This window comes from Lathamus discolor, chromosome 3 (genome assembly GCF_037157495.1).
Source record: "Lathamus discolor isolate bLatDis1 chromosome 3, bLatDis1.hap1, whole genome shotgun sequence".
In the NCBI taxonomy this organism is placed as follows: Eukaryota; Metazoa; Chordata; class Aves; order Psittaciformes; family Psittacidae; genus Lathamus; species Lathamus discolor.
This window is the reverse complement of record NC_088886.1, coordinates 124799658-124814535: the sequence shown is the minus strand read 5'-3', so window position 1 is coordinate 124814535 and position 14878 is coordinate 124799658. Positions and strand designations below refer to the sequence as shown.

General features: G+C 41.8%; 1 protein-coding gene across 6 annotated transcripts in view; it reads left to right on the top strand.

Annotated features, from left to right (window-relative positions):
- Window positions 1-13282, top strand: part of EPB41L5 (erythrocyte membrane protein band 4.1 like 5) — a 58052-nt gene extending 44770 nt beyond the window's left edge. For 5 of the 6 annotated variants that reach the window (XM_065671483.1, XM_065671480.1, XM_065671481.1 and 2 more), the window contains exons 19-25: window positions 3462-3590; window positions 4176-4237; window positions 5082-5175; window positions 5664-5741; window positions 6579-6620; window positions 7490-7623; window positions 8222-13282. In XM_065671483.1, the coding sequence (XP_065527555.1) occupies window positions 3462-3590; window positions 4176-4237; window positions 5082-5175; window positions 5664-5741; window positions 6579-6620; window positions 7490-7623; window positions 8222-8279 (597 nt within the window). In that variant the 3' untranslated portion in view covers window positions 8280-13282. The remainder of the gene's footprint in view (window positions 1-3461; window positions 3591-4175; window positions 4238-5081; window positions 5176-5663; window positions 5742-6578; window positions 6621-7489; window positions 7624-8221) is intronic. The other variant, XR_010610863.1, reaches the window with a different exon arrangement.
- Window positions 13283-14878: the final 1596 nt, after the last annotated feature.

Below are 14878 nucleotides of genomic sequence, written 5' to 3'. Positions count from 1 at the left end.
CAGATACTGGGGCGATAGTAACCTGATTAGACAGCAGGAACTTTTGCATAACTGAGAAATACGTAATGGATCGATGGTATGCCAATGTGATTCTTCTTTTGGGTAAACAAAACTTCAGCTTTCAAGAAGGAAGTTCAAATCATGTTGTAAAAATGTAAGAGTAGATAATCAGTGGTTTTCCTTGGGTAGAAAAGACTGAATAAAGCTTTTCAGCCTATGATGTAGCATACCAAGAGGTCTCTTGAGAGCGTTTGTTTAAAAAGGTGCACAAAGATTAGAGACTGTTTCTGTATACTTTAAATTCTGTATGCTTCAAATTGCAAAGACATGTAGGTTACAGTAATACCAAATGAATACACCCAGTTGTGATTAGAGATGAAGATTAATGGTTTGGAAAGGAGTCCTGAAAAGAGTGACCAAAGAATAACTGTCAAAACCACTTTTTTCCTGCTTTTGAAGGTTGCTTTAGAAAAAATACATATTTCCACTTGTAGAGTTTGTTACAAAATGTACCCATTGGCTTTCCTCCTGCACTTCTGTTCTTAACTTCTTTGTAAAAGAGGTGTTTACGGCATGTTCTTCTGACTGAACTGCCTGGGACTGTAATATATCCACTAAAACCTTGCAGTGAGCTTCGATCCTGGAGCTTGCTGCTACTTCAAACGAACAGAGTCTTAAAGTGTTCTCTCTGAAAGTGTGTGATTACAGATTTCAATATATTTCGTCTCCCTTAGTTCTACCAGTGCATAAGATACTTGCTATGTAGAGACTGTTACAGTACCCAAAAAGTTTGGTAAAATGCATCATGGTAAAGCATTAGCTTTCAGGTATGAGAGCAGAGCTGTCCCCTGAATTTTGTAAGTGGCGCTGTCAAATGCCAACAAACTGCTTATTTTACCTTTGTTAATTAAAAATAACTAAAACCTGTTTTCTGTCAGGGGTCAGAGATGGTGTGACAATCATCTCTGTTAATTCAATACTTGTAATCAATCAAACTGGATTGATCTCTTTGATAGGGAAATATTTATCTAGCTATCCATGTTCTTTTAGGAAAAAAGAGAAATCTTTGTAGAATGAAAACTGGGAAGGGGGGAATGAATGGTTTCATTCTTCACCACTGTTCCCTGCCAAATTCTGTTGGGATGGAAGAATGTGACTTTGTCCTTTCCCAGCTTTCACTAGCGCAGTGACCAGATCTGCCAAAAGAGGTTTGCACATAGCTCTTAAATACACACTCAGCTTTCATCAGCTGCTGAAGTGAAAGGAACAATAAAAAGTTCACCCTGTTTCCCCATGTTTTAAGTCCGCTCCGGAGTCAGGAATGCAAGGACGTGAGGGTTTTCTTTTTCTGAATTTGTTGTGATCTGTAAACATGTGGAAATTGTTCCAAAATTAGTCTCCCATCTCTGCACAAAGTGATTTTCAGTGGCACCAGCAATACTGCTCAGAAGCACAAAGGATTGGGATCGCACACCCCTGTTGCTGTCTTTAGTCTTTCTTTTTCCTTCCCTTTTTACATTGCTGAGTAGCTCCGTATTTTGACTGAAGAATTGAGTACAAATATAGTTTGTCTGGTACATGGAAACAGTAATAATTCGTAATGAGCTAGAATATTGATGAACCCTAGCAGCTTTACTGGTTTATGTGAACAACCGAACTGTCTCGTAAATGAGACATCTTGGGGTGTTGTCAGGTGCCAGATGCTTTCCCCTCTAGCTATATGCTCTTTCCATTAAAAAAACCCCACAATACAGTAAAACACCAGTGCTTTTCCTAGTCACAAAATAGAAAGGATTGAGAAAAATGTATCTTTAATATTGATGAAAATATTTAATAGAACTTACATTTGATTAAAATATTTATTAATAGTACTAAACTTTTCCACAAGTTGGGAATCTAATCATTAATAAACTAGAGCAACTTCATTAAACTGTTCAGGTGGACGAAGCTGAAAGGAAGTTAAACCACAACATGTTGCTTTTAAAGCACCAGTGTAGTGGTGTGTTCAGTTAAAATATCAAGCTTACTGTGTCAGTGGTACTAGAATAGCGCCTTAGAAATTCTGTGCAGGGACTGTTGTATAAAGCATCTGCTTCAGTGGGGTCTAGAGTAAGGATTTAAGGGTTATCACGCTTGGGTACTGTGACTGTGCAGGTAATAATAATTCAGTTTTAATTCTTCCAGACTTTTGGCAATTTCAGCAGCTTCTCTAAAATAAAAACACTTAAACATCGATTATTTTGTTTGTCTTCATGAATTCTGGGAATGTGTGTCTCTTAGTATCTGCTAGCAATAGGCATTAGCAACACTGGGTGTTGCTCCTCATACTTGTGTTGGTCATGTCAGCACTTATGTTGACAGTGGCCTTGAGTATTTTGCAGAGTTCATTGCTGGCTGGAGTCAGAATTTTAAAAGGGTTCTAATCTAGAGTCTTGTAAGTTCCTATTTGGATACCCTGGAAGGTAATACAGAGGGAGACGAGAAAAGGAAAGCTTTCCCCGTCTCTAAAGACCAAATACTTAAAAGTTTTCATTCCAGTGAATGAAAAAAAGCTAAAAGGGGATGGAGAGCTGTGTGTAGGACAGGTACTCACCTCTCTAACTCCTCTCCCCTCCTCGCTGTCTGTGCAGTGGGCTTCATTCCTTCTGAACACGCAGTTGGTGCATATGGGAATGCAGCAGGGGGTGCCTGCCCCGGGGGGGTGCTGCAGGAATGCAGCGCTGGCCCCCAGGAAAGAGCCTGCCTTAGCCAGCTTCAGGGCATATGGTGAGGAAAGTAAGTCTCTGTCTCCCCCTGCTGAGCCGTATCCTGGGAAGAAAGGTCACAAGATTTAGTTTTCACTCAGCTGATTAACTTCTGTCTCTAATCAAATAGCAATTAGTAGATTGAATGCTTAATTAACGTTTTGTAATTAAGTAATGCAGTTCACATAATGAAATACACTGTAGGGAAAGGTATCTCATTTTTAATTGTCTTCATTATGTATCTGCCTGCTAGTTTGTTCTGATATCATCAGTGATGGAAGAGGTAGTTAATAGCACACTAAACTGTTGTTCTACTTTATAAGTGGATTTGAAGTTAAAAACCTTCCAACTTGCATTTCAGGGTAAATTATCAATTTATAGTCGGGCTTTACCGATATGATAAAATATGATGGCTGCTGTATTGATTTATAGGTAAACTAGGCTGCAAATTTAGACTCCAGTTCTCACACACTGTAGTTTTAGCACGGCACTTTACACCTTCACTTTTAAGCATTGTACTTTTTTGTTTACTTAGTTGCAAAGTCACAGCAAAACAGAGTTCCAAAATAAAGGGGGAAATTGCTTTTTCATTTTGGTATAAATCTGGTGACTTTCCCCTTACTCAGAGCATTGTTGTTATTTAGAGATGTTAATAAATTTCAGCCCAGAGTTTTCCATGTGGGAACTGCTTCTAATAAAGATTTTTTTCCTGTCTAGGATGAAGTGGTGAAGTTGACAGATAAATGTCTTAACAATGCAATTGAGAGCCCAATCGTAGCAGCAACGTGGCTTCCAGCTGATATCAAAAGTAATATCCTGAAGGCCCAGGCAGAAGCGGGGCACAAGGTAAATACTGATCTGATAAGGACTGTGATGTTTTCAACTGTTTTGTTTCTCTTCAATTGCCCGGTGGTGGAGAAGGTGCCTTGCAGATAAGGGTGCTCCAGGAGCCAAAGTCCAAGGCAGAGTAAAGAGAGCCTTTCAGCCTTTCTTCACAATAATAGTGGTCCAGTTTTGGAACACTGGTTGCCCAAGGAGGATCCTCCATCCTTGATGATAACTCCATCCTTGTGTAACTGGACAAGGCCCTGAACAAGCCATGGTTTGAGTGGTTATAGAACCAGATAACTCCAAAGGTTGCCTTTTAACCAAGAATGTATTCTGTGATTCTGTGACTAGCACTTTGCTTCTAGCATGTCCAGGTAGATTCTGTAGCAATTAGTATTATTTTATTTGGCTGTGTTGGTGAGTTATTTTTATTTCTACACTGAGGTTTTTGCATAGAATTGATACTTTAAGTCCCTGAGCAGTAAAATAGCATAATTTCATGCTGGAAGGAAGGCACTTTGCTCTTCTGTGATTCTCTGAACCAACACAAGATGGAAACAGGTATAAGAAATTTATATCTGTGTTCATTTTCTTTCTTCTCAGGTCATAAGAGAAGACAACCTGACAGGTGTCAAGAATTCCGATGTTCAGGATGCTGCTGTCAGGTACTGAATAGATTTGGAAGAAACATGTGATTTAGTTACCCAAGTACAGCACTGAGAAACCTGCAGTTCACTGTGGACTTTTGGTGGCTCAGTGATCATTGCATTTTACCTTGCGTAGTGTAGCTTTGCCTGGTGAGTGTGAAGTGGTTTTAAAATGAAAACCCATTATCCCATCAGGCAAAACACAGAGTAGTCCCCCAACAACCAGTCCAGTATTTCAGGACCCAGGAGAGCTGCTGAAAGCAATCCCTGCCTCAGACACCTTTGTTCTGTAAGTTATTCAGGAGAAATGTGTTTCTGGGATAAGGGAACCATGTGGAGATTAGCATGAAAAGGTCTGAAAATACGAGGAACAGTTGCTGAGCTTTTAGGCTACATCTGACTAAGCAGGTTGAAAAATTCATCTTTAAGTACTGTTGCACCAGTTGATCAATACAAGGCAGGCCTCGGGGTGAGTGTCCTAGCAAGCATTGAGTGAATCTCTCTCATCTTCTGAAAGGACTGAAATACCTGACATACTGCCGCTCTGGCTCTAAAGAAGAAGATAAGAGCATGGCAGGGAAGGCTTCAGGCGAATTAGGAATGAGGGCTGATGAAGCTCCTTTGAGATAGAAGATGCTGATAACTGTTGGGTCTGTACACAGCTGTAGCTGAAACCATGAAAGAGAGCAGTAATCTGCAGAGATAGTTGGAAGGCATTTTCTTCAGCATGCTTACAAGTATCAGTCTTTTCTCCGCCACACATAGAATTGGTGTCCAGTTTTTGGGTTGAGATATCAGGGAGGAGCAGCACTGTTCCTTGCTATCCAGGCAGTGTGCTGATAAGAATGTTTTCTCCTTTCAGTAATGCACTGAATGAGGACAATGCTGCCTCTAACCATGAGGACCTGCTGACTCCAGCTAATCTGGCTCCACCTGAGGAGGCTGCTGTTTCAAAGGTATCACCACCTGTCAGCCTGGAAGGTTTCTGCGTGTCACGTTCTGAGCTGCTGATGCCTCCAGGCAAGCAGAGCAGACCTTGCTGCATGCCTCTCATAACTCAATGAATACCAGTCTTGGTGAATGCCAGAGTGCTTTCTGGAGCAGGCAAGGTCACTGTATAGATCTCTCCAAAGGCCATTTCTGAGTGTCCTTTCAGGTTTTTTGCCTGAAACTTCTTTTTCTAAACCAGTTGTTTTCCTCACACTTGTGGGGAGTGATTTGATGCTTGACATTGTTTCCAGTATGTTGATGAGAATAAGTAAAATAAAAAGGCTATTGAAAAAGATTTTACATAAAAATTTGAAAGAACAGACGTGATAAACCATGGCGTTCATTAAGGACATAACATTAAGTTCCTTAATATAACTTGGGAAGCCACTGGAGTATTCAGCAGACCTGTCTGGTTACTAATGGGAATTCAATTCAAAACTGATTTATTCCATAGAGCACTCCAGATGACCATGACGTTTCCTTAACATCACTGACAGAGAATCTAATTGACTTTACAGAAGCCACACCTCGGGTAAATGTATTTCAAAATCAGACTTATTTCTTCAAATGTACAGTGGGTTTTACTCATGAACTCTCCTCTGGCTCTAGTATCTGTCAACCAGGCTTGGATCTGCTGCAGTAGAGTGAAGTGGTGATAGCCCTGGATCACTGCATATATGCTGCCCTACTTGAAGAGTGGCTGGCATAGGGTTGTGAACACTGCAGCTTTGTAATGGAAGTGAAGGAACCTGAAGAGTTAATTTGTATCTGTGCCACAAGAGCCTGTAGTATTTAGTATAGCTGTGACTGCCAGCCTGCTTCTCAGGCTTCTGGGTATATATAACACTTGAGAAATGATACATAAATGTGCATACACACACAGAGACATATATATATGTGTATATATATAAATTAAATACTTGAAAAATTAATTTTAATACAAAACAACCCTTTTATATAGGTAAAGAAATATCTTATAATCTGTGCTGGCAAAAAAAAATGTTATTGTGTGCACCAAAAAACAAGGAAGGAGTAGGACGTCTGAACTGTTCACAGAAATGTGCTCCCGGTAAATGTTCGCAAAGCAGGAAAAGATAATGGGTTCAGTTGCCTTTGGAAGGGAGTACTGTGCTGAAACTGCCCCCAGTGAGTTTCTGTGAGTGAGTGGGTGTTAGCTGTATGCTCTGTGGGTGCCGTTTACCTTCTGGTACAAAGTCACATCTGCAGCTCATCACTAGCGTGGTTCAAAGATTAGCAGTAGATAACTACCCGAGATGGATGTGGGGGACAGGATTGCTTTGGGAGGCAGTATTTTAGAATGTTCTCAGCTACTTCCAACCTTTCCTAATGAGCATTTGGTTTTTTGTAGGTGTCCTCGCAGCCCATGATAACACCGAGGTGGATAGTGCCAGTGAGTTATTTGACCAGTCCTTAACAAGTAAAATAGTAAAATAGTAAAATATAATAATTTTTAATAATTTGATGGCCCACAAAATAACACACTAGACCAGAAATAAAGCAAATTCAGCTGGAGTAAATCAAACAACACATATATTCTGTTAATATATAAACTTTGGGATATTGGTTGATGAGAAGCTCAACATTACACAGCAATGTGCACTTGCAGTCCAGAAGCTAAACATATCCTGGGTTGTATTAAAAGGAGCATGGCTAGCCGGTTGAAGGAGGGGGATTGTCCCCCTCTGCTCTTGTGAGACCCCATTTGCAGTACTGTACTCAGCTCTGGGGTCCCAGCATAAGAAGGATATGAATCTGTTGGAATGAGGCCAGAGGAGGGCCACAAACATGATCAGAGGGCTGGAGCACTTCTGCTATGGAGACAAGCTGAGAGAACTGGGTTTGTTCAACTTGGAGAAGAGAAGGCTCCGGGGAGACCTTAGAGCAGCCTTCTAGTGCCTAAAGGGGGCCAACAAGGAAGATGGAGAGGGACTTTTCACAAGAACAGGTAGGGACAGGACAAGGGGGAATGGCTTTAAACTGAAAGAGACGAGATTCAGATTAGATACAAGGAAGAAGTTCTTCACTGGGAGGGTGGTGAGGCACTGGCACAGGTTGCCCAGAGAAGCTGTGGCTGCCCCATCCCTGGTAGTGTTCAAGGCCAGGTTGGATGGGGCTTAGAGCGACCTGATTTACTGGAAGGAATCCGTGCCCATGGCAGAGAGTTTTAAGGTCCCATCCAACACAAACCAGTCTATGATTAGCTTGTCTTGTCCTGGCAGGTTTTTATTTCAGTTTTCTGTTTCGTTCTCCCCAATTCAGACTGGACTTATTCCCAATGGGCCTTTGGGAAATGATGTTGCCTTAGCTATGAAGGCAGTGAAAGGCAGCATGGAGACCCTGTTGTCATCAGCTGGATTGCCACCACCCCAGCAGACATCCAAAGTCCTTGCAAGGTAAGATGTCCTCAGCACTCACTTCAGAAGTCTGTATGGGGTAGAAAGGAAGCTTGTGCTCTTACTACTTCCATTTAAACAGTTATAGTGGTCATTTATACAGAGTACCTTGTTTTGCTGTGCTTACAAGCTACAGTTCTGTCTTGCTTTATAGCATTTGAAATCTTACCAAGAAATAGAGCAGCTGATGTGTGTATATTTTTGTACATCATTGAAGCGTAAAGAAACTTTTTGAAATTCAGGTAAGCAAAAGAACAAAGCATACAAATTTAGCTGGAGTTTGAGGTAAGCCTGTGTCATTGTAAGAGCTATAAAATGGATCGACTCTTTTTAGTTATCATTTCAGTTTGTTTCCTGATCCACTAACATGTTTTAGTACGGGACTAAAATGAGGGTACAAGTGAATTTTCAGAGAAATGTCATTACAGTGTTCCAGTACTTGTCAGAATTGGCAGGGGTGATGGGTGGCAGGGGGACTGATCTCATTAAGTTACAAGGGGAACAGCTATTAATACTTTTTGCAACAATACTCCTCTTTCATCAGTCACGACAGAGGAGTGTATTTACTAGACCTCTTTTATTTTTTTCCACCTTTTAGCCCGGTTTCTGAGGATACTACAATAAGAGCAAAGTGTTTACTTACCACAGAACTCTAGAAGGAGGAGTTTCTGCACTTCCCCACCTTGTAAAAACTCAAATCTTCTAACACATCTCCAAGGTATCCTTCAAGAAGACTTGATTGGGTTCTTGCTGAACAGGAGTCAAAAAGCCTGCTGGTTTGCTGGGATCCAGGAAGAGACTTCTACATTTATTGCAATCTAACTGGAATTACAGTCAACATCGGAATGTAAAACCAATGCACGTTTGATCTTCTCCCTGCGGAGAAGTGAAGTACCACACTGGAACTAGTTCTGAACATGAGGAACAGAATCTGGTTGTGTTCAATTTGCGCTAGGTTTAGTCTTACTTACCCTGTGCTGCCTCTCAGGTGTTAATGGGAAGCGTTCACTGTGATATTAGTGGTGTAGTGTGTGAGCACAGTGTAGAAGTGTGAGCACATATCCCTGATCTCTCTAGATTAACAATGGAAAGATTAGGAGAATTTGTAGGGCCACCTCGTGGCCATGCTATGTACACAGTATGCTCGCAGTACTGATGACTGCTTCATACAGCCAAGGACATTTTATTCTGTGTGATTATACACTGTTTTTCCTTTGTTTTACCAACGCATACTCTCCTTTTTGGCCTTAAACCCCTTAATAATCTTTGCACCTCTTTTTACAGTACCTGGAAAGAATGAAAATCTAGTCCATCCATGACCAACTGTGCTGACTGGATTTGAGCTGGAATTTGCAACCAGGAAAAGGAAAATTAACCTGCCAAACAACTTTTAGCGTTAGCAGACTACAGCAGAGGTCCTGCATTTTGACACTGATTATTTCATTTCCTGTATGACTCAAATACACGTATTCTAGGCTAGAGGTATGTCTGTTTTAAATGCTGAAGCAGTGAAGGTATGAGTACAGCTTACTTCAGGAACTGCTTATTGGTTAGTTTTGTTGTCATATAGGACTAGGAAAGAAAATGATTTTCTTATTTCTATTAATATTCTTTCTGGATGTTGTTTCCAGATGTTGTGCTTTGGGAATCCTTTATCAGGTATGTTAGCAGTGTGTGGGTACAACTAGATCAGTTCTTAACACCACCATGAATCCTGTCCCGAGTGTTATCTAGTAGTTATATGTGGAACAAAGAATAGAAGGAATAAGGTGAAAACAGGAAAAAGAGATTAAAAGCTCCTGTAAGCAGTTCACTCTGTTGCAGAACAAAGGTAGGGGCACTTGCTGGTGAAGGCCTTTTGGTGCTCAGGTGAAGTACAGGATAAAACATGTACAGTTTGAAGAGATCATTTTAATCCTGGGTAGCAATATCTCCACGTGGCTATGAAGAGGTAAGCATGTGAGCTCTGGGGATACAGCCTGTCAAAAAGGTCAGTGCAGAATCAGAGGGAGGAGAAATACAGAAGCCCAGTGGTAAAACTCCACATCTGCTAACAGGGGAGAGCACAGGTGAAACAACCGGGATCTTTCTTAGGAAGAGGTTTGTACATAGCACTGGGGTTAAAGGATGTTTTCTGCACCGCGCTGTTCATAAATGTTTGTATACATGTGGGTTTTTAAAACAATTTTAAATGTGACAGTTGGTTCTGGCACCTGTATGCACAGCTTCACGTCTGCACACTGGTTACATGCGTGTGTCTCAGCGTAGACACAGATCTGGACCAAATCACTGTGGGCTGCTTCTTTCACATTGGGGCGTTCTTACTGCTGCTCTTGTGCTCTTGTTTGCAAAATGTTGAATGAGAGTATTAAGGAAGAAGCCACATGGTATTTACGTGGCCCACTGCCACTCCTCAAACCCCCTGGGGCCTTAAGAGAAACACAGATACTGTGGGAGCTCTTGGAAGCACCATGCCAGAGTGATTCTCTGCAAACTGTGATTTGCAGCTATTGCTTCAAGAACTGGGATTCAAGACTGGGGGTAGGCTCTTCAGCCCCTCTCCAGCCAGCACCTAAAGCTCTGTGTGGGTGGGCTGCCTGCTCCCTGCACCACCGGCCAGAGCAGAGCTCCTGTTCTCATTGGAGTTCTTGTGCACCCATCACTCAGCTCTGTCAGCGTTACTTCCAGTTGAGTATTGGATTATAATTTATAATTTTAAGTCTGAGCCTTACTGCATATTAAAATGTAGAAGGTTCCCAATTCAAATATCAAATGTCTTAGTCTGGATTAAAACCACAATTGCCAGCAAAGTTCCTGCAGGAAAAGGGAAGCTATGGCTGCGACAGCATGCTTCCTGCACAAAGCCAGGACTGTGTGGGGAAACTTGGCACATGCTGTTGATCTGTTTGCTCAGCAGCTGAGCTGGCGTTCACCAGCTACATGTGTTGGTTTTGTAAATAGACAGAATGCAGCAGCATTTTCTTTAAGGCGTGTTTGATATTTGACTCTTCCCATTGGGTTCAGGAGCTCTGTGAACTGTTTGTTAGTTTGAATTGCTCCCAAAAGTAGAATAGCAGAAGCTTACAGCTTTACAGCACTGTGTGTTGACACCATCCTTGGATTCCCCCTGAGCAGCCCCATACAGCAGAGAACAATTAAATAACATGCGTGGTGAGTGTGTCCTCCTAAAATCTAAATGGTTCCAAGCAGCCAACGTTTCTGTTTCAGCATGGGTGAGATGATGTTGATTGGAGGGGAACTTGTATTTACACACGTGTGCACACATAGAAATTTCAAAGCGTCAAGGTTTTCCTAAATTTTCAGAGGACTGCTACTTGAAACTTTATTTAAAAATTCAAAATTTTCCGCTGTTAAACTGGGGACTTACCATTTCTAGTAGATGTGGGGCTGCAAACACAGTTCTTTCCAGTGATCTCTGATAGCTGGGAGAAATAACTCTGTTTAACTCAATATAGCTTATTTAGCTAGTCCAGATCATGGCTTACGCGGGGAGCCTGGTGAGACTGAAGCACCACAGCTGAGTGATCTGAACACTCTGGCATCGCTGTTTTGCTTTAAAACACAGTGTTGTGTGCTGACTGGCCACCAGGTAGCATAGTGTTGTTACTCTTGTCAGACACAGATTGAGTAGTTCCTACACTTCGTGCTAATAACTGTTAATGAATGCCTGTCTGCTACTGAGGAAAAGGGATTTTCTCACCATTGCTCTGCTACTGATTGATTGGCTGTAAGGTCCAATCATCTAAAATTTATTTTTTGGAATGTATTTAAAGAGGTTTCTAAATAAAACTTGTGTGTGAATCTGGTGTTGGATGTTGGCAGGACTGCCAACCTCTTCAGAGCTGGAAAAGTTGACAGGAGTGAATGAATGTGTGTTCTGTTGGAGGCATTTAGGAAAAGCCAGTTTCCTGATGGGAAAAAAAAAGGTTGTTTTCTTTTTTCCCAACAAAGTTATCCCCTACTGACTTACTAACACATGTCCCAGCCTGTCCCCATTAACTGGCCTTGCACCCTTTTGCTGTGTGCGCATGCGGTACTCATCACAGACAGATGGGTTTTTAACTCTATGATTAAAATATAAATTAGAACCACAAGTGATTGGATCTAAAGTGATTTTACTCCAGCCGCGCTCCGTAAGTAATTGGAGTGAAAGGTTTTTCTAGAAATCTTAACATTTACAATAACAGAAACACCCTGGTCCTATCTTAAACTGCTGAATCTTGAGGAGGTGCTGATCTTAGAACTGCATTTCGGGCTCACCTGCTCAGTCCGACAGGCATGAGCACATACTGGCTATGTGGAGATGGTCTGACCAGCTGGTGGAGCAGGAATTGAAGTGTGGGAGTTCAAGCCCTTTTACACTTGAATTAAGGGAATCTTCTTCAGCAGTAGCAGGGCTTAAAATTAGGTGAGTTGAATGACATAACTACTTACCTGGTAATCGGTCATGGTTGAAGAATTAGCTTGAATGTATTTGATTTTAAACTTAAATTCCATGTACACTTTGTCAAAGGTAGCTGTGTAAAAGCTATTTGTTGGACAATTTTTTGGACACAACTTTGACATGAAAATTTGCAGCACCATTAGAGGAGCTCAGGCAAACAGTCCAGTTACATTTGGGTCTCTCCACAAACTGTTCTCAGCCCTTGCCCATTAACCTGTTGTCTGCACCTTCCTCATTCTCGTTTCTTGAAGCAAAGATGTACTGTTAAGGTCAGCATGTCCTTCACCAACAGCATTGGATATATTTTTCACATGGTGAACATATTCTGGTACAACCCAGAACTTCTCCAGTATTAGCAGCTCTGTTGCATGGCCAGCTAGCATTTAAAGCTCTATGGGCACACAGTGTTAGTCTAGAAAGTTGTAGTGTGTGTATAGATAGCTTTTTAGACATGGTAATGTCACAGCTTTCAAATGCAGCTGGACAATCGTTACTTTTATACCAAAAAAAAAAACCCCAAATAAACCACGCTAGTGGCCTTTTCAGCAGTGCAGGTGTAATCCCCATGTGTTTGGCTGAGTGTCAGCATCATGGACGTGTTGGCCCTTGCTGCCAGGCCCAACTGGAGACAGCACAGGTGTGATTTCATTCAGGGTGCTCAGGAGGGAGACCCAACAGGCTGCTGCAGCCAGGATCCATTGCTCAGCGTTGTGTAGGCTTGTGCGCACAAGGAATGGGTACTGCCCCTGCGCTGGCGTCCGACCCTGTGCAGCAGGGAGCTGTGAGATTCTCCTACAAAATTCACTCCTTGTTACTGTTTGGTTTGAGCACTCTGCTTCATAAACACCCACCCCCAAAACTGGACAAACTATTTTTAAAGTACGTAAGACTGTTTTTTTAGCTAGACATTTTTTGTTAAAACCACACTAACTACTGTGTTTTTACCTTTTATATGTAAAGCTTGGCAATAACTCTCAATGTATAATTTATTTGTTTTTTTATATATAAAACAAAGTGTACCCTCTTGCCTCTGTTTCACAACGGTAGTGATGTATGAACTGCTTTAGGCACTGCACTAAGATCTGTATTGAAACCGTTCATGGGAACAAGAAGCTGTGATCTGTAGTCCACTCTACCCAGTCTTGAAATGTTTCTACTGTAGTTTTGTCTCAAATATACCACATCAGTGCGAAAGTCTTGCAGAGTCATCTTTAAGCACCACTGTGTTATGCTGCTATGACAGTAAAGGACAGATGGGTCAGCTGGGACTGGGGACACAAGCTGTGTGTGTGTGACATCTAAGGCGAAGGTGTGTGGCAGGCATGTGCTGAGCACTCACCAAGGGGCCTCTCTGGCTGTGTATGAACTCTGCAGGACTGCGTTTTGTGTGTGTATGCTCAGGTTGCTTGGCAGCCTCTAATGTAACAGAAGGGTACCTGGCTTGGAGAGAGAGCTGTAAACTTACTGGGATGGCAGAACTGCAGGCTGTGTGTTTACAAACTTAATTTGTTGCTAATTAAAGCATAACTTAGGGTGGCATCTAAACTTACAGATAGATGCTAAAGAAAGTGTTAAGTACTTTGATTCCAGAAGAGCTGAGATCGTGCAGCAGGACTGTCAGATGTTCAGTGGTTTTGAAAGTCAAAGCACTGAGGTTTGTGCCCAGAAAGGAGGCTTGAACTTCCGAGTGCAGTTCCACAACATGCAGACAGCAGTGCATGCCAGCTAGCTCAGCAATCTTGCTTTTATTTCCAGTAAGGGATGGTTTTATGGTTTGAGGTACAGTAGTGCTAATGACTGTTTAAAGGAAACTGTCTATTTCCAAACCCTGACAGTGGTGAAGAAATGCTTAGGAAAGCAGCAAAGGGCAACCAAACCATTTAGTCGTCTGCGTTCCTCAGCAGTTAATAAATTTGGTAAAGTACTGAAAGGAATAGAAGTAATTCCATCCTACTGACCAAATCGCATAAAGCCATTTCCCTTGTGGTGTAATCTATTGTGTAGGTCAAACTACAGTCCCACTGAATTGTCCTTCAAATCCATTTATAATTCAAAACAAACATGGGGAGTTTAAGAATCCTTACAATGTCTACATTTTAAAAGAAAGTCCCTCTGCTGTTCACGCATTTCGGTGTTCAGAAACTAAATAGTAATTAATGAGTTTGTTGAGATGGTTAAGGCCAATGCATTTGTTCTCTTGTATATGATTTAGGACACAACAATGCATCTCACATCTCAGATGAGATGACTTAAGAATGCTGCATCCTTCTGCTTTTATTCTGTAAATTGAACTAGAGTGTGAGCATCTCAAATACATGCCAGCTTCCCTTTCTTTCAGAGACATTTTAAAATAGCTAACATCAGTGGGAGCCCCTTCAGTCCAAGCCCAGCCAAAACCCATGTGTTTTGTTTGCTTTCTAAATAGTTGCCATTAGCTGAAGTAATTCCATTCATTATTTCATGTAGGCCAGCACAGGGCTCTCAGATGGCAGCAGCTTCTAGTCACTCACTTGGGCTGGGGATGAATTCTCATTAACTGCTACAGTTACAAACAAATACCGTAAGCACATCCAGGATCTCTCTTTCTCTGTGAAAGGTGACTGACCTGGATAAAAAGGTGCCAGCAAACAAGGAGTGAAACCACTTGAGGTGCTCCAAGAGCCCTGTTAAGTGTGGTTGATGGCCCTGGTTGAGTTTTGAAAGGGCAGACAGCTCAGGTAAATGGGATATAGTGGTGTGAGCAGGTTTTGCATGCTGAGGTCATGGATACCTTTTTGTTGGGAGGAGAGA